Here is a 22,499-nt window from a genome sequence, read left to right as displayed (position 1 = left end):
CTAGCTAATTATCGCAGTTTTAAACGGTTGGTGAAAAGATGACGGGTGATGATTAAGTGCTCCGTGGGCTGTCGTTTACAGAGGCTGCCTCGCGTTGAACTGTTACTCTCGTGTATTCGGTGTTTTAGCATTTAGCTAGTTAGCTGCCAGTGTTGAACTTTTGGTGCGTCTGTGTTCCGCCCCCCTGCTCCGTGTCGAGGCTGCTGTTTACGGGAAGCTGCTGGCTGCTGAAAAGAGACAGTGACGCTGGTTGGATGGTTTGGATGGGCTCACTGGCAGATTTCTGTAAGCTATTAGCATATGAGCTGACAGTCCGCATACCTTTCTGTTCACATCAGGATCTAGTTGTCCGGGTCACTGCTTTTTGGCTGTCACTTCTCCCTCTTCCCTTTGTCTCCATGTTGCTCCCTCCCTCGCTGCCTCTCAGCCTTCCCCTGTGTGTGTCTGACGGGTTGCAGATGCTGGTCACTTTCTACAGTTCTCCCTCATTAAGTTGTTGATAAGACTCGGGGTCAGTGCTGCCTTCAGGCACACAGCTGTTACGTGTTTTCCCTGCTGCCTCAGGGACAAAAATCATCAGTGCATACATACATCTGTACAAACTTAGGATTCAAAAGGTAACTTAAAGAGATAGTTCACCCACAAATGACATTTGACTCAATATCTACTCACCCCACAAAACACTCCAGGTGTTTCAGTGGAAAACAGCGTTGCAGCAAAATCCTGTACAGTTGTAGTGAACAATGACCACCATGACCGATGGTGTAATCCAGTTGTCCATGAACTGTGACATTTAAATTTGACCCAAAAAGATGTCTTTTACACTATGTTTTTAGCCTAAATGTCAACTGTTGCCTCTCACACTGCAGCCATTTTGAATTTCCCCTGTGGGGGATCAATAAATTATATCTTATCTGATGTTCATTCATATTCACGAAAAAGGAACTTAATGTTTAAAAAAAAGTCCATCTCTGCAGAGATGCTTTCCATAATGTTGTCAGACACATTCAGAATAACAATCTGAGCCTGTCAGTGGCAAAAACAAACACTTCTAGTGGATGAACATGTCCCCAGTGGTTACAGTGCAGCCTATTACGCCGCTGACAGCTGCAGCACTCTCCTCAATGCATGACCAGTTTCAAAAATGACTGTCTCAATTAGTCACAAATACAAAAGCATTGGAAAATAGGGTCCAGGATGAATAATACGTAAAGTGATAGTTCACCCAAAAATCGCAACTCACTCAGCATTCACTCACCCCTGTGCTGATGTGGGGATCTCCAGTTCACAAACACTCCAGGTGTTTCAGTGGAAAACAGCGATGCAGCCAAATCCAGTACAATTGAAGTCAACGGTGACCAGTTTTAAAATGTGAAAAAAGAAACACAAAATGTCTCCATACTGCTCAAGCAGTGTAATCCAAGTGTATGTAAGCTGTGGCATTCAAATTTGACCCAAAAAGATGCCATTTACACCGTGTTTTTAGCCTGAATGTCAACTGTAGCCTCTCAGACCACGATGCTCCTTTTCTCTGACGATTTCTCACACCTTCTCCATCCTCTCTTTCCAACCTGTAGAACATGACACACCCACTGATGTCATCACAGTTCGCACATCAGGTCAAGTACAACCTGCCATTTGTTGGTTCCAGTTGACAACCAACTTTTTGGGTTCCACTTTATTTTGGGTTGAAATGCTCTTAATGGTTCAAAGTTAGGTGCTCAGTTAGGTGCTCAAAGTTAGTTCCATGTTGGTGAAAAATAAGCTATCAGTGGTAGAGATGCACGATAATATCTGCACATTATCAGTCGCGACCAATACTGGCTTTGAAATGAACTTTCGGAATCTACCAACATGTTTTTTCTTAATTTGCACAATGAATAAATATTACATACCGAGAAAACTCCACTACAGAAGAGACTTAATGATCTCTGGGAGACTAAAGTGGATATATCGACATCAGCTATCTGCCAAATTAGTTGTTATATATCGGCATATCTGTAAAAACAAATACACTTTCATTGAATGTAAATTCACAGTATGCAATTTACCATTAATGCTATATCGCAGCCTGTTTTGCCGCAGCTGGCTGCTACGATTTCGCTCAATACTAGATCAACTTTAAAAACTGTTCTTCTTTTTAGTCACTTGGACAAAAAAACCTGAAAAACCTGAGAAAGTACTGAAATTATTATTAAGGTAGAAACCCAGTCACGTCTGCAGAGTTGAACTTCCTCTTTTGATTTTTTTTCTGCTAAATTTGTGTATTGAGTTCTGCTTGTATTAGTAAATATGTAAATATGTCACGTGCATTTCTGTTTCATCTTTAATAACTGTAGGAAACTGTCAAGTTGAACAAACCTACCTCAGAACACAGATATGATATCGATATGAAAATATCCATTGACAAAATACTTGTGAAATATCTGGAACAGACAGAACTTACTCTTATCACAACATCAGTATTTGATGGATATATTGCCCAGTTCTAATAAACATATTAGTTTCTGCCTGGTAAATTAATAACTGACGGAACTTTGAACTTCCTGTATTCAGCCACTGCAGATTAAATACGTGCTTTGAGTCTTATTTTACGGTCTATGAAACAATCCAATTGAACAGTCTTTGTCAAAAAACAGTCTGTTGTTGTTGGCAGACTGAAGTGAATTTATTGTGTTTGTTTGTGTTGTTGTGCTTGAGGCAGTAAAATAGGTCAAACATCGATTCAACAACAGTAAGTCCACTGTACAAGTTCCATGATGCACTTATATCTAACTGCACTACCCCCTCATCTTCAGTGGCTTTAACAGGGTTCCTGCAGATCCTTAAAAAGCCTTAAAATACATTGAATTAACTAATCTAAAAATAAGTCCTTAACTTGTAACATTAATTTTCTTGAATAATTCGACGAATGCCTCTCACATGAATGTCACCGGATCAGTAGAGCAGAACCACCAACACTTATATTTTGTTTCCTGCCGGGCTGCTCAGAGCAGAAGAGTCACTGTTTGCAAGCTACCTGTCACTGTAGCCTGTACTAGTGGTTCTCATCCAGAGGTCTGGGGACCCCCAGGTGTTTTGTTTTTCTATACCATTACCCCAGAAATCACAAATAGTCCACAAATGAAGAATTAGTAATAATTATGTGTCAACATTAATTAGGCTATTAGTTATTTTCAGACAAGGACAGTTAAACTTAGTGATAGGCCTAGTGACGTGATTATGACAGTTTGACCACATGTTACAGATTCGCTAGCAAGATGTCGAGAAAGTCAGGAGTCTAAAATAGTTTTAAAAATTTATAAATATGATGCCCAAAAAGCCAAGTGTGAAAACTTGCATCTCGCAAATTTACAACCAGGTTGACAGACCACCTGTAAATTGTAAGTAACAGCTCAGCCATCCTGCAAATTATTCTTTTTCTAGCTATTATGGCTAATGCTACTGCGACCTGCGTGCTAACAAACTGGCTTATTGTCCAGGGCACCAGACTAACTTTTTCCACTAGGAGCACCAGTGCTCCTTACTGAAAATTTTAGGAGCACCAGCACAAAATTTAGGAGCACTATCTATATCGACACAACATATTCATAATTTTGTCTATATTAACTGCATTACTGATAATTTAGCAATAAACACAGCCAATTTACAGTAATAGCAATGTACTGCTTTATTTCAAATGAAACAGTAATAAAGTGCAGCAGGCTAGTGCTTAAGAAAACATTAAAGGGCTTCCTTCAACAGAGGCACCAAATAATAAATTAACAAATGTAAACATTAAGTATGTGGTCAGTAACTTGTAACTTACTGTCAATACAGCACGACCACAACAAAACAAGTAAACAAATATTTCATTTGAATTGAATGAATTTCATTGTCATTTCAGCCTCTTCTGCAGACCTATTTTTACTTGCCTGCCTCTTAAATGATGTGTGCAGCGGCACTTTTGCTCCGTCATTGCATCTGTCCCTGCATAATTTATGCCTGATGCTGTTGTTGTGCTTAACCAGCGTTTCATGTTTGAAGTGTGTGGTAGAGTCGGTGAATTTAGTTTTCCCCGCAAATTTCAGACCGCACTGAGAGCAGTACATGCAGGACGTCACTTTCTTTTCTTTACAGTATCTCAACCACGTAAATTCAGTGAGCCATTCTTGTCGGAAGTGATGGGGCTTTGGCTTTTTCGGTGCTGCGACATCACCTGCTGACTCGTCCTCTGAACTATCGTCGTCGGAGGTTTGGGAAACTGGCACAGGACCGACAGGAGTTTCTGGATTATTTTTGCTCGTGAAAAACGAATCTAGAGCTCGTTTCATACCGTCACTTTATGGTCAAACGACACAGCACTTTCTACTCGACACCGGCTCTGTGACTCCTCACTGTCTAACCCCGCGCACAGTGCACACGTACTAAAACTGCTGCACGTTGCTATGGTTACTGGCACCTGCTCGCTTCCACTCCTCCATGAAATGCAATTATAAAAAAAAAGAAAGAAAAAGGGGGATGGGGTGGATTTGTAAGTCGCGCTGGTGCTCCTAGTTATAAAACTATGTCGCACGGCCTCCAAAAAAGGTCGCAAAATGCGACCAATTAGGTGCAGTCTGGAGCCCTGTTGTCATATGTGTTTTAGTGCATTGACTGAAAATTGCTGTTTCCAAAAAATATCCTCTTGTCTCTCATTAGCCCCACCCTACTTGTGAAGCTTGAGGCTGAATCCAAATGTCCACCCTCTGGACCTGCAGACTGAGCCCTCGCAGACTTCAGTTGTGAAGATGTGGTTGAAAACTATTTCACTATTCAAGTAGCATCTTAATAGGCCTAACTATCAATAACTATTTTACACCTTCATTTGGTTTTTTTCAGCAATTGAAAAAACCACTATGTCAGGTTATTAATCAGTGTATTCTGCTGAAGTCTGCACCCCACTTGGATTCTCTGGAAGTCTGCAGAAAGTCCACTTCAGGTCCCTTGTGGACTGGATGAATTGTGGATTTGGACAGTCCTCAGCACTCCCAGACTTCCTAGGAATGCGCCTGCAAAGTCTGTGAGTCTGCAGGGGCGAAGAAGTCCAAACATTTGGGTTCAGCCATAGTTAATCACAGATATTTCTCACTGTAGCTTCGATGTCCTAAACTGGTCATCAGGACAGTCCTACTTTCTCCATGGTTATCTATCTCGTCATCTGTAGTTGACAACTGTAGAATTAATGTCTCAAGCATATCTTATAACCAGACCCTTTTCACATGGAGGTCCCTGAAGGGATCAAACAGGGGTCCATGACCTAATGTCAATTTAAGGGTCCTTGACATTAAAAAGGTTGGGATTCACGACACTAGATGACATGGGAGTGCAGATTCAAATTAAAAGGACTATTTCACCACGAGTTTTGCTGAAACTGCTACAGGGCAGTGTACATGAGGCTGGTTGTGTTTCATTCAAAAAGTTTTTCAAACTCAGCATGATTAAGGCAATGGAATCAAATGTGCGGAGTGAGAAATACAAAATTGCCCAAAAAAACTTGCCAACAAACAGCAGGTATTTCCCACTTCTGTTCAACTGGGCAAAACGGTCTTTAACTCTGAGTAACCAATGTCGGTTCATAATGTTGAGTTCCATTTAGTGTCTTAAAGTCTTAAATCCAACGCGCCTTAAGCTGTAGGAACCTTGTTTAAGCTTCGCTGGAGCCACTGGCAGTCACCAACATTTCTCAGGCCAAGTGTGGGTGTGTGTTTTTCCTCTGTCTCTTTTAAAACATAAAGCCAACTTATGGCGAGCATTATGTATCTCCTGCCTCCAGCCAGGCTCCTGCTGCTCAGACATCATCAGGCTTAGTATTATTGGGTATCACAACATACCACACTCTTCCTCACTGATGTCCCCTGTTTCTCTTCACCTCTCTGCACCCCTCCTTGTCCTCTGTCCTGTCTCCAGGCCTAGCAATCCAGTTAACTGCTAATTGTGCATTAGAGTGTACTCTTGGTTATGAGCAGTGGTGAGACGCATCACTATAACCGATACTCCGGAGCAGCAGCCACAGCCCTTCAGCAGACTCCAGCAACAGGGTGAGAGACAAAAGTGTGGCATGAAAAGAGATTTAATTAAATTCCCAGATTATACTCATGTGATGTATTTCTGCTGTAATCACTCTTTTCGTTTTAAATAAGTCTCTTTGTTAATTTATCTCTCCGTCCAACCCTTGTCTCTTCACAGCAGAGCAGGATGGAGGCTTCTTTTGGCCCGACCTTCTCCGCTGTAGCTGCTGGAGCTAAAGGTGATACACAAGAAATATTACCCTCTATAAATGCTCTCTTCTTGATCTGCATTACTGCTTCTGTCTTTGCTTGATACATCACCGAGGTATTTCAAGACTCTGGCCTTGTGTTGAGAGAATTTTGCCTTCATGTTTTCAGCAGAAGGATCCAGCACCTACAAGCAGCACAGGAGAACTCCCTCCTCCTCCAGCACTCTGACCTACTCTCCCCGGGATGATGACGATGGAATGGTACTCTGTCACACACATTACATTTTATGTTTGTGTTCACCCTGACTAATGGGTTCAAAGGCTCAAAGACATCAACATTTAGAAAAAAGCTGCTTGAAGTTGATTGTTTTTAAAATCAGCGGGTTAAAAGTGCAGAATAATTTCATTAGTGCTGCTTCCTGATAATCGGCCAAACTTTAGTCGACCGGAAAGGTCATTAGTTGGCAAGATTTCATGGGTCGCTTAGTCACAAAAAGAACAAACAAAGCTTGTGCCTTGTCAAAATAAATCCAAACCTTTAAGACTGGACCATGTGTGACTTTAATTTGAAAGGACAGACACAGGAAGTGTCCACGCTAGGGATGGGCAGCACAAGCAAAAACATTATTCGAAAATCATGGCAATTTTTTCGAATAATCACCCCCCGGTGTCCCCAGGGAATCGCCGTGTTGTTTACAAATACTTCGGGTAGAAAACCAGCAGAGTTTAGCTATATCTCACATTTTTCACATCACTATATCACCGTGTAGACTAATCTGATGTTTGTAAAGTCTATAAACACAATGACTGAACAAACGTTACTATTTCTGTGTGCACGTAATTAATATGGTTATCGTAGATTAGCTGGGCTAACCGTTAGCTGTTAACGTTAGCCGTTAGCGTTGTCTATAACCATAGACTATAAAAATAAGGTAATAACTCAATAAATGGTCCGTGAATAAAATATTTTTTCCAGCGAATATCTTAGTTACAACATGATTGAGCTAGCAAAGCAGTTTTGTGTTGCTATGTGTGGTATTTATTCAGTTTTGGGAAATCACGATGTCTAGAAAGCATCAGTGGCTGCAGCTGACAGGGACAGTTAGCAAAGCCAACATCAGGACGTCATCTGCTAAAAGCCTCCCGTTGTCAGATATGACATTAAACTACTCCAGTTAGCTCAATCATGTTGTAACTCAGACATCCACTGGGAAATTTATGTTTTTCACGTTGACGAGACGGCATTACTGGAGCGGTCGCTATGGCTGCGGAGCTTGCTGTTTCTGTAGGTACACATTTCCTGGGGACACCTGCACGTCTCGGCCACGCCCCCTCCATTGTGATTGGCTAAAGCGCAGCATCGTTCAAACTCAAAGCCCTGCCCTTCCCCCCTCTCTAGTCGTCTTTCACACAGGGCTGCTGACTGTAAATTGCAGAATCTGTCTTGAGAGATTACGCACACAGAGATCCATTCATCTTTAAAGGCCCGAACATACTCGGGCGGAATGTATGCGGAACGGACTCCACGGAGGTCCGCACGGACTCAAAGTGGACGTCTGCAAGCCCTGTGCACACAAAGCTCAGATTTTACAACCGCTCCGCGCACCGGTGACTGCTCGGCATGTATTTTTCACATCGTCTCTGCATGTTTCTCCTGTTTGTAGAAGAGCATCAAACTAGCTGGTAGCCCATCTCACACCACTGTAGCAATCCTATACTGCCCTCGTGCGGTTAGGAGCTGAATTGCATGTCAAATAAAGGGGGGGGGGGAATAAGATGGCGAATAGTAATAGTCGCATTAAAAAATTGATTTTTCAAAAATAAAATGACTATTCAAAATTCAAAAATCGTGACCCATCCCTAGTCCACGCTCAGCAGTCAGGTTAATCTCCAGGGCTGGTACCTGCGGTTATTCCACAGGCTAGTTAATAACATGTCGGGCAGGAAATCCAAAGTGTGGGATCATTTTGAGAAGGTGAAGGACGAACCCAAGGTGATATGTAAACTCATCTTCATTGGTCGACTACAAACATGACGTATCATCTGAAACATGGAAGTAGCTACATGCCCATTAGCCCACAGCGTCATTAACAGGCGGCTCGCTCAGTGTGTGACGTGCACTTGGAGATAAAATATAGGCCTATTAATGAAGGTTCATTAGTATGGTTTGTATTTCTCTGTAATGTAGCACAGTGTTAACAATGTTACTGATACTATTCTTTCTCACACCTTCAACTCAAACCACCAAAATATATCATTTAATCATTACATTCATATCAGAAACATGCAAAAAGTCGACTAATGGAAAGTGATGATGAAATCCCACACACCTGGATGCACTATAGATGTATAAATAGTCTCTGACCTCTTCTCTCCCTCAGCCTCCTATTGGGACTCCTCGGAGGTCAGATTCAGCCATCTCAGTCCGATCTCTCCATTCCGAGTCCAACATGTCTCTGCGCTCCACGTTCTCTCTGCATGAAGAGGAGGAGGACACGGTACGACACCCAGCACCAACACACACCACATCAGCAAACTAACATACGCTCACAAACACTTAAAGGTCTAGTGTGTAAGATTTAAGGGAAAATATTGGCAGAAATGGAGTAGAATATAATAAGTATGTTTTCTTTAGTGTGTACTAACCTGGAAATAAGAATCGTTTTGTTGTGTTTACCTTAGAATGAGACGTTTATATCTACATAACCATGAAATGTTTCCGCTGGTTACTATCTGCAGTCCTCACTGCTAGACTTCCTAAACCTTACACACTGTTCCTTTTAAACATGTAAAAATATGGATAGTTTTGAAACTGAAACCACAAACGGTGTGTGCAGGAGCCCCAAGTGTTTGCTGAACAGCCGTCTGTAAAACTGTGCTGCCAGCTGTGTTGTAACGTCTTCAAGGACCCCGTCATCACCACGTGTGGGGTGAGTTTACTTCTCTCCTCTCCGGCCTTTCCTCCATCTGTCCCTCTTCCTCTTTCTCTTTGCCTGCCATCTGATTTTTTTTGTAAACTCTGCTCATTCTTCCTGTCAATAATCTTTTAAAAAGTTTTTAAATAAAAAGTCAACCAGGGGTGGTGGGGCTTTATGAATGCTCAATTGTGTTAAATTGTTGAAGAAGAAGAATAAACATTTTACCGTGCCTGTTTTGTCTCCTTCCTCAGCACACCTTCTGCAGACGATGTGCCTTGACTTCAGGTGAGACTCATAATGTGTTCCTTTAAACCTCTTCCACTCTGCTGGGACGCCGGCAGCTATTACTGTTTTTCAGAGGCTGTTATGTTTTAAAGCTAGTGAAGATATCATCTGAACCTAGACAAAAAAAAAGGCTTCAATTTAGCACCAAATCTGTGAAACAAATGGTATCGACCCACCATATCATATACTTACATCATAATATTCTGCGCCCCTTTACACTCTAAACTTTTAAAGTTTGAATAGGCACTGAACCAAAACATGTTTATTACAGATTTATGACCAAAGAACCGATGCATGGTGCTGAACTGCATCAAATTAATCCTCAGGATTCCAGCTTTCAGATGATGTAAACCACTTCTATGTGGCATGTACTGTTGACCTGCTACCTCCCCCTAAAGATCCCCTGCTCCCCTTAAAAAAGACAAAAATTGTGTTATGGTAGGAAGGGGTGGAGCTGAAGAGGTTAAACGTGCCAGTGGCTGTAGTTAAAAGCAGAGTTAATTATAACCTCACATTGATGTTTGTTCTCCTCACAGACAAGTGCCCAGTGGATGCGGCTAAGCTAACGGTCGTGGTGAACAACATTGCGGTGGCGGAGCAGATTGGAGAGCTCTTCATTCACTGTAAATACGGCTGCAGGGCCACAGCCAGCGCTGCAGGCGGAGCTGCAGGCGGGGCTGCGGCCCCCACTGCCACAGTGGCCGGGAAACCTGGAGCGTACGAGGTCGACCCACTGGGCTGCCCGTTCACCATCAAACTGTCCACACGCAAGTAAGGAGCACAGAACGGGACAGAGACGGTGTTTTATTTCCACTGCTTCCCTGTGAATGATTCGTCACACTGACAGACTCTGTTTCTCGTCTCTGCAGAGAACATGAGGCCAGCTGTGACTACAGGCCTGTCCGCTGCCCCAACAACCCCTCCTGCCCCCCGCTGCTCACCATGAACCTGGAGGCTCACCTCAAAGAATGTGAGCACATCAAGTGTCCACACTCCAAATATGGGTGAGTCCTAAAAATCACACTTATTGTAATACATCTCCATTTCTTATCCAGTACACAAGATATAAAAAGAGTCCTCTGTGCTCCATCTCTCGCTCAATTTCAATCACTCTTTATATTTGGTTCATGTTTTGTTTCATCTGTCAATGAAGAACTTTCACACTCCCCTGCTCTTCTCTCTGACAGCTGTACATTCATCGGTAACCAGGACACGTATGAAACACACCTGGAGGTGTGTAAGTTTGAGGGTCTGAAGGAGTTTCTGCAGCAGACTGATGACAGGTGAGCCAACGTATTCATACTGTATTACTCACAAGTAGAGCTGCTGACTGTAACAGACACTCAATACTTGATAAAACCTTGTCTGAGGAGCCAAAGCCTGATTTATGGTCGGGCGCTCGACACTTTTCACGAGTGTTGCTCAACAGTAATGACGTGTTATCAAAAGATAAAAGTGTTGCATGATGCTTTCCTTTCATCTGGCACATCTGGAGAATTTTGATGTGTTGCAACCATCAAATTTTGTTAGTAGTGATTAGTAGTGTTACTATTGTTGCCTTGGAGATAGTAGTTTTCAACCCACATCGATGCAAACCTGCACGTCAATCAATAAATATGTGGTAATGAGTTAAAACACTCATATACAGCGGGATATTTGTGTGATTTTTAAGAACCAACCGTGCAGATTACGCTTCACTCAGTGCAACAAAAACAGACTCAAACCGTAAAAGATCCAGTAACCATGGAGACGACTTAAACGCTTTCACTGAAGCATGAATTGAAAAGGATGTGTTGAGTGCCCTACAGTAATCAGGCTTTTGTGTTTCTGTCTGTTTACCAAGTGTTCAGCATACTTTTGACAATTTAAATTATTTTTTAAACAAAATAAAACTCCCTAAATATAATGAAGTCAGCACTGTCTCTGTTTGAAATCTCTGACCTTTGACCCTGTGCAGGTTCCATGAGATGCAGCTGACTCTGGCCCAGAAGGACCAAGACATCGCTTTCCTGCGCTCCATGTTGGGCAAACTGTCTGAGAAGTTAGATCAGCTAGAGAAGAACCTGGAGCTCAAATTTGGTGAGATACAGTAAAGAAAGAAGTTCTTTGGTTTTACCTGCTTCTTCACCCAAACAAGGCAGGGCTAAGAATATGATCACGGACATTTTAAGGTATTCGCAGGTGAACTAACACCCATAAAGTCACTGCTGACACTTTGACACTTCTGCATGTGTTTTACAGTGTGAAGGCAGTGGCAGGGCTTTGCTGTGAAACCACAGGTGTTGACAGTGACTTCAGTGGTTAGCTAAAGCAGCCAAAGATGTATTACATTTAGTTTTTTCCAACCAAACACAATTTGGTGTTCATACAGACAGTGTTGCTGCTGCCGCCTGCTGCTATCAGCACTGTGTTTCCGCAATTTAAAGTGAATACTCACCCAAATCATATTTCACTGTCTATTTTTGTTGAACCCACGTGTGGTATGAGGCGAAAAAAGGTGAGCTTCCTATTCTCTAGTTGTTCCATATCTTAGCAGCAGCCGTGTTGCACCTGAGCAGCGCTGCTCACCCCGGCAGTGTGGCTGCTGCAACCCGTTAACACGGGTGCTGACGACGAAATGCAGGAGGTTCTGCTCTTCTGTCAGCACTGCTGCCGTTGTGAGAGTTTATTACTCTCCATTCACTTCAGCACACCTACCTTTAATTAAAGGTTCCTGAGATGCCAGGTCAGGTGATGCATTAAAGTGACTCAAAAATAATAGGAAACTAAGACTTGCTAGAAATGGCTCTAACAGTGCTGTTCACATTTTTAGCGCTGTTAGCTGCTAGCCACCAACTCAACCACCTGATCACAGAGTTTGAGGATCTTTATCAGGGAAGAGAAAGCTGGATTTCACTGTCTGTTTCCATCACATCACTCCTGCACTGCAACATGATTTCAGACCTTCCAGCTGCTGAAGGATAAATATTGACAGGAAATATTGACTGCAGAAAGTTTTATGACCCTAATGGACCACCCTGCTCGAGCACAGCGTCCTCACTGTGTTTTTACTCAATGTTATCGCCCATGTGTGTGTTTCAGATGTTTTGGATGAGAACCAGAGTAAACTGAGCGAGGACCTGATGGAATTTCGTAGAGATGCGTCCATGCTTAACGTAAGTGTGTGTGTGTGTGTACCTTACAGAGAGAAAGAGTGAAGAGTGTGTGAGTGAAGTTTGAGTCAGGTAAGCAGAATAAAAGGATTTGAGTCGGTGTGTTAGAGAAGCTGTAGAACAAATCCCCTGATCTGTTGTCTGTCTCTCTGCAGGATGAGTTGTCTCACATCAATGCCAGGCTCAACATGGGAATCCTGGGCTGTAAGTATCTATCTGTCCTTCTTTTAAAACCCGTCTTCTCTTTATTATTCCTAATCTCTCTCAGTGGAGGAAGACGTTTGATAAACACTCACTGAGAGCTGGAACAAGTTTTGAATGACTTCATCTTTAAAGCTTTGTGGACTTGAAATCTAGCTCTGACTTTCTTCTCTGGTCGTTCCTTCCTCCTCTCCCTCACCTTCCTTCACCTTCGCTGTCTGTCTCTTCCTTCCTCCTTTCCTCATCTACCTCTCTGTACCTTTATAATCCTCCTGTTGCAGCTCCAGTTATTCTACTCTGTTGTTTAGCTTCCAGTGAGAAATGCATATCCAGTCTTACCCGTGTCTGTGCCTCCTGTGTGTAGCGTACGACCCTCAGCAGATCTTCAAGTGCAAGGGGACATTTGTCGGCCACCAGGGCCCAGTTTGGTGTCTGTGTGTCTACTCCACCGGAGACCTCCTCTTCTCTGGATCCTCAGATAAGACCATCAAGGTAACATAAACACACACAAGAAATGAAAGACTGACATTTAGATCCATCGTCCCATTTTCATTGTCTTGTTGCTAGTTGTTGAAGTTACACAGGGCCGTCAAACTCATGATGTATTACTCAAAGTTCTCCTGTGAGCCCGTAGCAACACACCTACACCAGAGCAACCTCATAGCAGAGCTATTTTTGGCCTCAGCACGGCCTTCACCCACCTCCTTATAGATTCTGCTAACGTCCACCCACAACTCTGTTTTGTGTTGGAAATCTGGAATTATAGATTTGTTTTAATGCTGATACACAAAGTTAGAAGGAGTCATGTCACAATACAGGATTTAGTGGTTGATTCAATTTCACCATTCTAGATACTCAAGACAATACCGCAGTCCAAAAAAACAAAAACAACAACAATAAATCTCATATACTTGAACATAAACTCCTTTATTAAAAACTTTATCTAGCCAGTGGCTTAGTAGGTAGAGCATGTGTTCCATATTCAAAGGCTCTCTATCTCACCTTTTCATACGTAGACTGTCCTATCTAATAAAGGCAATAGCCCCTCAAAAATAAAAAATAAACTTTATTTAGATTCAACTTAATTCAAATTTTGGGTCGCCTGGTGGCTGGGTGGGTAGAGCGGGCATCCCATATATGGCTGCATTGTCCTTGCCTCGCGGCAGCATGTTCATTTCCAGTATGCAGCCCTTTGCTGTGTGTCATCTACACATCCACTTAAGGCAAAAAGAATCCCAAAAAAAAATTAAAAAAAAAGATGTAAATTTTTTATTTTTGATCCCACATGATCAGCCTCAAATGTTGAGTAATAGTCTGTGTGTGTTCATGAGATTTTCTAGGCAAGGAAACTAGGGCCCGACCGATTTATCGGCCGGCCGATTATAGCTATTAGAGAATAATCGGCAATCAGCCAGAAGTTGGCCGATTGACACCGATGTTAACAATATTTTCATCACTAATAAAATGCAGGTAATATGGTGTTTTACTTAGAAATGATGTCCTTGTGTTACTTTCTGCACTATAACCTACCTCTGTTAAATTGGCAATAATAACTGGTACTGTGAACATACATGTGAATGTCTTAATTCATGTAGACTTTGCATGATTATTTTATTTCCCAGAGGGTTACTGCCTTTTTGCACATCATATTTTTGATTTATTTTGTGTTCAAATTGTTCATATGCTGCTTGTTCCACACAATTTCTGATAATAAAAGTATTTGAAAATAGTAAAATGTTCTTCCTTCAGTTTATATCTTTGTAACGAGTGTTTGAACTATATTTAAGCCCTCAAAAGCAGGTATTTCACGTTTTTTTAAACTGAAAAACGTAAAAATTTAATCGGCCAATATATCGGTTATCGGATTTTTTTATTCCATAATATCGGAATTGGCATCAGCCCCAAAAAATCCCTGTCGGTCGGGCCCTAAAGGAAACATATTGATATATAGTGCAAAGTATATTAAGATATTTCTCCTCCATCGTTGTTGTTCACCTCTTGTACATATAAGATGTCACGGATGGTTTCTGTGGTACGCGAAGCTGTGACGAGCGCAGTGTTTTCCCCCAGAATTGAACATCATTCAGCTCTCAGTGGCCAGAAAAAAAGCTCCAAATGTGCAGCGGTCAGTGCAGAATAGTCACTCAGCGCCTCATTACGCTGATGATGTTTGTAGCAGAGTGTAAATATGCTGCGCTCCCATCGCTGCTTCTCTTCCATATTTTGCTGTTTTGCTGGTCGGCGTTCTCCTTCTTGTTCTTTTTTTGCAGTTAACAGCAAACTAGCACACTTCTAGGCGTATATGCTGCCCCGTCGACATATCAGGTACTGGCCCTTTGGTACCAAAGAAAACGAGTACGTCATGTTTTATAATTTTGGCATCAGCTTTGTACTGATCGCTTCTTGTGACATCTCTAATGAGAAGACACCTTTAGTGGACGTGAACTAAAAAAAAGACCTTAAGATGCAAACCAGCACAACAGTTAACTATTTTTAATATGTCTCCTGTCTTCCCCTCAGGTGTGGGACACCTGCACCACCTACAAGTGTCAGAAAACCCTCGAGGGTCATGACGGCATCGTCCTGGCGCTCTGTATCCAAGGGTAATAAAATGCACTGTAACAACACGCTGTGATCACATCAGATACACATCAGCTGCAAATGACCAGCCTTTCCCCCAAAGCATGACTCGTTGGTATTTGTTGTCTCTGTAGAAACCGGCTGTACAGCGGCTCTGCAGACTGCACCATCATCGTAAGTGACACTCACCTTCCTGCTTCCTCTTTTTACCGGCAAACTCATGCAGTGTGAATACTTTCCACATGCTAGTTGTGTTTTTGATTTCCTGTTTTGTGCCTTGCTGCTGTGCATCTTGTGTAGGTGTGGGACATCCAGACCCTGCAGAAAGTCAATACTATCCGTGCTCATGACAACCCTGTTTGTACGCTGGTCTCCTCCCACAACATGTTGTTCAGCGGCTCCCTCAAGGCCATTAAGGTACAGCTATGTTCATCATGTATCAGACAGTGCATTTTTTGTTTCATCATTATCATTATTTTTTTAATCACAAAGTATCTGGCAACATTATGGAAAGGATCCCCACAGAGATAGACCTTTTAGGTCCTCTTGGTTTAACCAGAAACAGCCCCAAAATCACTGTTTCCAAACCCTCCATTTAAATAAATGGTCATTTTAGCGTGTACAGATTCAGCACAGTCTCACATCTGCCTGGGTGAATTAAGGGTTTATTTTAACCAAACCACAGTTGGAGATTGTAGGAACAGTGAGAAGATGAACCAAGGCAGCTTTTCTGATTTTTATGTTGTTTTTGTCGGCTTTAAATAAAGTGTGTTTCACAGTGATGAAATGACTGTTTATTTAAATGGAGTCTGGTGGGTTTGATTTCGTGGCTGTTTCTGGTTGAACAAAAAGGATCTTACTCTTTAGCAAACAGGTCTGTCTCTGTAGGGATCATTTCCATAATGTTGTCAGACACAAAGAAGAACAATCTGACCCTGTCAGTGACAAAAACAAACACACAATTGACGGTGCATAAATTCCTCGAGTGTTTGCAGCTTGTGTTGCCGCTGCCGGCTGCAGTGCTCTACTCAATGCTGGACCAGTTTCAAAAATAATTGTTCCCATGAGTCTCTGAGTCGTCTTAGAAACAAAAACACGAGAAAATAGAGTCCAGGTTGAAAAAGTTACCATTTAGGTTTTGACTCAGAAGATGAGTGTATAAATGTTGCTCAGCGTCGAGAGGCAGACAGTCAGGAGCAACGGCTGTAGCCTTGTCTTTGTTACCATGGTTACAAGTGAGGGAGAGAAGGGAATGGGACGATTGTGGTGCTCTGTAAGTGTGTGTGTGTGTGTGTGTGTGTGTGTGTGTGTGATGTCAGTCCTTTTACACAGGGACTTTCCTTTCTTACCCAACTTCACTCCTCCTCCTCCCGTCATCCAGCTTCTCTCTATTTCAGCTCAGTGACATCAGGCACTTCACTTTATAACTTATTCACCACAGCTTGGCTCAGTGTTCTCTGAGTGTGTGTGTGTGTGTGTGTGTGTGTGTGTGTGTGTGTGTATAAAGTATTTAATAGTGTTGGGGAAGCTACATTGGAGTCATAGCTTTGAAAGCCACCAGTTACGTCATACTGGAAAAAAGTTAAACTACAGCAGAGCTACACTCTGGAGGAATCTACTTTGGTCACTTAGAGCTACTCAGAGAAACAGATCAAACTATTTTCTTTTAAAAAGACAAAGTACATGACATATGAAATAGTAACAAAATAAAATGCAAGAAAGTCACGTGCCAAATCCAGTGTTACAACAATTAGGCCTCAAAAGTCATTAGATAGTCTTAAATTTAAATTTGTGAGGGCGTCATTACTACAAATATTTTATCTATTTTCATTTATCCATTGTTAAATATCTTTTTGTGAAAATGAGTGAGGCCTTTCTGTGTATGTTCACCCGTGTGTGTGTGTGTGTGTGTGTGTGTAGGTGTGGGACATCGTGGGTACGGAGCTGAAGCTGAAGAAGGAGCTGACGGGTCTGAATCACTGGGTCAGAGCACTGGTGGCCTCCCAGAACCACCTGTACAGCGGCTCCTATCAGACCATCAAGGTAGGTGGAGGGGTGGACACACACACACACACACGTTTATTCATACTCTGATCATTACATCAAAGCTTAGCATCCATAACCAGACACAGCAGGCCTGTCAAGTTTTGGATTTCTCCACATGCTGCAGCAGTGTGCATGAAGCTGTTGTTCCCTGCAGTTTTGTTTATTCAATATTTCAGGGCACTCATGAATCAGTAGTTAAGTGTTATAGTTTAGGTTTCGGACTAATAAAAAGTCATGCAAATACCTCTATACACTGAGAGAAAGAGAGAAAGTAATCGTGATATCGGCTCACTTATAAAGAAGATTATATGATAATGACAAAAATGAATAAATGAATTTTAAAAAGTAAGTAAAATAAAGACTTAATTAGAATAAATAAAAAATAGTAATAAAAAGAAATGTAAATTAATAAATAATTCTATTTATTCTAAGAAGAAATATATACAAATTATAAATAGTAATAAAACTTAACAACAAACAAAATAAATGAATAAAATACTAATTATTGCATGAAATAATATTTAATATTGAAAATAAATACAATATATAGATTAAAAAAATAAAGATAAAAATGCAGTAAAATAGAGACATGGTGATAGTAATAAAAAAAAATCCAATTAAAATTAATAAAAAGTAAATAAGTAAAAAGTACAATGCAGTACAATTCACATAAAGAAATAAACAAAAAAGATCATATAAATAAATAAATAAAGTAAAAGAAAATTAAAACAGAAGAATTAAGTGAAATAAAGACTTAAATTAAGATAAATAAAAATATTACAGATTAATATCCATTATTACATAATTATGTTAAATAATGAGAAATAAATACAAAATATAAAAAACAATAAAAGTAAAGTTAAAACAAGCAAAAAATAAATAACTAAAATATTAAATATACATTAAACAATATTTAATAATGCAAATAGATACAAAATAAAAATAAATAAAGATAAAAATGCAATAAAATGGAGACATGGTGATAGTGATAAAAAAAATTAAGTTAAAATTAATTAAAAGTAGATTAATAAAAAATTATAATACAGTTCACGTTAAAAAATAAACAGAAATAAAAAGGATAATATTAAGTGTTATTTAACAAGAGCAAAAGTGTAAGAAATGGATTAAAGTGTGTTTATTTGCTTTAAATTAAGTATCAAACGTTGGCATATCCGACTATCTACCTTCTTATTTACAGTAGTAGGTTTTAAATGTGTTCAATTTGTCACCGCTGTCACTGTGAACTGTATGTGTTGTGCTACAATGGGAAACTGGATATGTAATTATTGATATGATAACTATTTTACTAGGCAGCATAGCCATCGATATTGTTATCTGAATATTTCTCCTGATGAAGTTTTAGTTTTGTCACGAGGTGCAGCAGAATGAAGATTTGGAAGTGCTGTGTTTGGCAGGTGGTGCCACAGATTTATCTGCCAGTGACAGATTTGAGTGGGATTTGGAAGATGGCTGGTGTTAATTTTGGAGTCAGAGCAAAGACAAATGAAAAGCTGGAGGAAGGTAGAAAGAGTTTATACTGGCCTCATTGTTATGTAGAGTCACCTAGAAATAAGGTTCTGCAGTTTATTAGTTTAAGGGAGCAATCAGCACGGTTAGAACACTGTGACCCATCCTGTTGGTTGATACATAGGTTTAAATACATCATGCATCAATGTGTGTGGGCTATTGACTATCTTAGTATTTGAGTATTCTACCAGTTAACCCACTGATAAATCCAATCATTGAATAGGAAACAATTTTGCTTTCTTAAAGAGGAATAATAAATATACAAAAGACAAAATAACACGTTAACGTTACCTTGTGTCGGGTCTGTAGACTGGATTCTTTCTGCTGAGATGCTGAAACACTGACGTTGTGTTATTGTTGTAAGCTAGTTTAGTTTCACAATAGACAAACTATACAGAGTTTTTGTTTTGTTTCAGCTTGAAATGATCCTAAACTTTGGACACTTTGTCATTTTCTCTGACCCGTCTCTTCTCTTTGCTCCTCACGATTTTCTCTCTCTTGCACAGTTTTGCAATTTTGCTGTAAATCACCTAGGGGTGAACGATATGGCCAAAAATAACATCACAATGTTACAGGGTATTTTTGCGATAACGATATTCTTGATGATGTGATAAATTAGTGATTTTTTTTTTTTTTATTTTGTAATTGAAGAAAAGAAGAATTGCAACAGAATAAGTGATCTAGTTTTACACAGTAGTTTTACGCCACAGTTTATTCCACACTACTGAAGCTGCTCCTCTTTTTGGAACCACCAAGGAGTCGGTCATAATTTTGCTCTCAGCCATGCTTGTTGTTGCCGTGGGTAACAGTATGGCGTCAATATGTCAACTTGTCAAGATATCGCGAGTATCACAATATACCTTTTTCATATCATATTAAAAATCATACCGGTATATTGTGAACGAGATGACATGGCACGCCCCTAACTCACCTGTCCACAGTGTCAGTGTGTTGTGCCACAGGAATGATCATCCGTGCAAAACACAGCGCGTTGTATGTAGATATATGGCTTTAAAGAAGTTTCGATGTAAATAATTTGCATCAGTGAGTTTCTCAAGGAATCGTCTCAGCCCCACTTGTTACTGTAACTGTGAAATTAGGTGTGTGTGTGTGTGTGTGTGTGTGTGTGTGTGTGTGTGTGTGTCTGTGCAGTGAAAGCAGTGTTGTCATCAGTAATTGGGGTTCTATCCTCGCTATATAAAGAAGGACTTTGTGCCATCTTCATTCACTGTCTTTGTTGAAAGCACTTTGTGTGTGTGTGTGTGTGTGTGTGTGTGTCCCGCTGTTTTGCCGGAGTCGGTCACTAATGAATACCTCAGGGACGTCATGGAGAGATGAAGAGCAGGACAGAACAGAAAGCACAGAGAGGAGCCTGGTTTTGGGAATGAGGGATGTCTGTGGAAGAATGAAGGAGGAGGAAGGAGAGATGAAAGGACAGATAAAGTAAACTGAGCTCCTTTTCATGAAGCTTACAAGCCGAGCAGTTCATCTCCAGCCATTACTTACCCAGAGACGCCGTTTAGAAAATGTTTTGCTGCAGAAATTGCTGTGACAAATGTTGCCAGTATCCAGTGAAAAATATCCCTTTGAACATTTTAGCAATTAAATAACTTTGACACCACCGACTTCTTTTTAAAAATGCAAGAAATTGATGTCTCCTAGTTTGTATTTTTAAAGTTGGACTCATTAGCAGTTTATACACAGTGGCTGCCTCTGTACTGTGTCTCAGAAATAGTTGGCAGTTGGCATGATTTAAAAGTTTCCCCTGTAATTAATCAGACTGCCGAGGATTCTCTGTTGGTATTTTAGTCTTTACTGGATACAGAAACAGGAAGACAGGAAGGTTGGAGCAGAGAAAGGAAGATGCTTTTTGGCAAAGCTCACAGGATAGATTTTAACGTTTGATATGTCATTTACGTCATGTTCAGACCAACAATAGTACTGAGACAAAAATGCACTTGAGTCATTCACTTTAATGAGACCAATGAGGTCTCATTAAACAAAACTGAAATAATCTCAAGAACGCCTTGAGGGAAAGTCTTCAAATCTGGCACAAACACCCACTTGGACTTGGCGGTGAGATTTTGGAGGTCAAAGATCAGGAGTTAAGATCAGTGTGACCTCATAAAACATGGTTTTATGCCTCTGCGCCGGCCACAGTCAGAGGCATTATGTTTTCAGGTTGTCCATCCCTTTCTCATGAACGCAATATCTCAAGAACGCCTTGAGGGAATGTCTTCAAATCTGGCACAAATGTACACTTGGACTTTGAAGATAAGTTTTTATGACGACCATTTTGTTGGTCAAAGGCCAAGGTCACTATGACCATGTCTGTGTCATTCTTGTGAAGATAATCATAATCAGAAATACTTTATTGATCCCCGAGGGGAAATTATTTGCGCTACAGGTGCTCCTTGCAAGAGTGGAAAGATAAGTGAAAATATAAGAAATCTAACAATATTATTTACAAATATATAGTTTGAATAAACAGGATTATTAACAAATATATATATATATATGTATTGTAACCTAATCAAGATTATTATTATTCTTTAAATTTGGCACAAATATCCACTGCAAGGGTCAAGGTTACTGTGACCTTGCATCTGTCTCATTCTCGTGAATAGTATATCTCCTGAACCCCTTAAGGGAATTTCTTTAGTTTTGGCGCAAACATCTCTCTTGGACCCCATAACGAACTTATTCCATTTTGGTGGTCGAAGGTCAATGTCACTGTGACCTTGTCTGTGTCATTCTTGTGAACGTGATATCTCAAAAATACCGTGAGGGATTTTTTTTAATTTCTGGCACCAACATTTACTTGGACACAATAATGAATTGATTAGATTTTGGTGGTCAAAGGTCAAGGTCAGTGTGACCTTGCATCTGTCTCATTCTCATGAACGCAATATCTCACCAACACCTTGAGGGACTTTCCACAAATTTGGCAAAAATATCCACTTCAAAGGTCACTGTGACCTTGCGTCTTTTCATTCGAGTGAACGTGACGTTTCCAGAACACCTTACGGGACTTTAATCAAATTTTAAATGAATGCCCAATTGACTGAAGAGAAACTGAAAAGAATTTGGTGGACGAAAGTCAAAGGTCAGTGTGACCTCACAAAACATGTTTTTGGCAAAAACTTGAAATAATTCATCCACTAATTGTGACCAAACTTGACACAAATATCTAACAGGATGAAATAATGAAGGTCAAAAGGTCAAAGGTCAGCTTGACTGTGACATCATCATGTTTTAACGTCATATCTCAGGAACAGAAGTGGAGACATTTGGTCAGATACTGAATTGGTGACTCTAATCTTGAAACTGTGCTGACTGTATAGATCTTCTGTGTGTGACGCATCCATGTTTTCACTGACATGGATGGAGACTGTCAGAGACACTGGACTGGTGGGCGGAGTCATACAACCACAGGGTGGACTGGTGGGCGGAGTCATACAACCACAGGGTGGACTGGTGGGCGGAGTCATACAACCAAGAAGCAGTATTTCTAGTGTTATTAACAATGAATCAGACGACTGTGTGTAATGT

The 22,499-nt window shown here is 40.7% G+C and overlaps 1 protein-coding gene across 2 annotated transcripts in view; it reads left to right on the top strand.

Annotated features, from left to right (window-relative positions):
* traf7 (TNF receptor-associated factor 7) overlaps window positions 1–22,499 on the top strand; it is a 29,084-nt gene that overhangs the window by 312 nt on the left and 6,273 nt on the right. Inside the window, exons 2-18 of one of the 2 annotated variants that reach the window (XM_049561055.1) lie at window positions 5,929–6,059; window positions 6,211–6,268; window positions 6,408–6,499; window positions 8,620–8,736; window positions 9,076–9,168; window positions 9,408–9,441; window positions 9,978–10,212; window positions 10,311–10,445; window positions 10,629–10,724; window positions 11,399–11,520; window positions 12,523–12,596; window positions 12,749–12,797; window positions 13,159–13,286; window positions 15,315–15,397; window positions 15,509–15,548; window positions 15,675–15,791; window positions 17,295–17,417. In XM_049561055.1, the coding sequence (XP_049417012.1) occupies window positions 6,217–6,268; window positions 6,408–6,499; window positions 8,620–8,736; window positions 9,076–9,168; window positions 9,408–9,441; window positions 9,978–10,212; window positions 10,311–10,445; window positions 10,629–10,724; window positions 11,399–11,520; window positions 12,523–12,596; window positions 12,749–12,797; window positions 13,159–13,286; window positions 15,315–15,397; window positions 15,509–15,548; window positions 15,675–15,791; window positions 17,295–17,417 (1,590 nt within the window). In that variant the 5' untranslated portion in view covers window positions 5,929–6,059; window positions 6,211–6,216. Of the gene's footprint in view, window positions 1–5,928; window positions 6,060–6,207; window positions 6,269–6,407; window positions 6,500–8,619; window positions 8,737–9,075; window positions 9,169–9,407; window positions 9,442–9,977; window positions 10,213–10,310; window positions 10,446–10,628; window positions 10,725–11,398; window positions 11,521–12,522; window positions 12,597–12,748; window positions 12,798–13,158; window positions 13,287–15,314; window positions 15,398–15,508; window positions 15,549–15,674; window positions 15,792–17,294; window positions 17,418–22,499 lie in introns of both variants that reach the window. The other variant, XM_049561056.1, reaches the window with a different exon arrangement.

Source organism: Epinephelus fuscoguttatus, linkage group LG19, assembly GCF_011397635.1.
Source record: "Epinephelus fuscoguttatus linkage group LG19, E.fuscoguttatus.final_Chr_v1".
Taxonomy (NCBI): Eukaryota; Metazoa; Chordata; class Actinopteri; order Perciformes; family Serranidae; genus Epinephelus; species Epinephelus fuscoguttatus.
The sequence above is the reverse complement of the archived record's forward strand: the minus strand, read 5'-3'. Positions and strand labels throughout refer to the sequence as shown.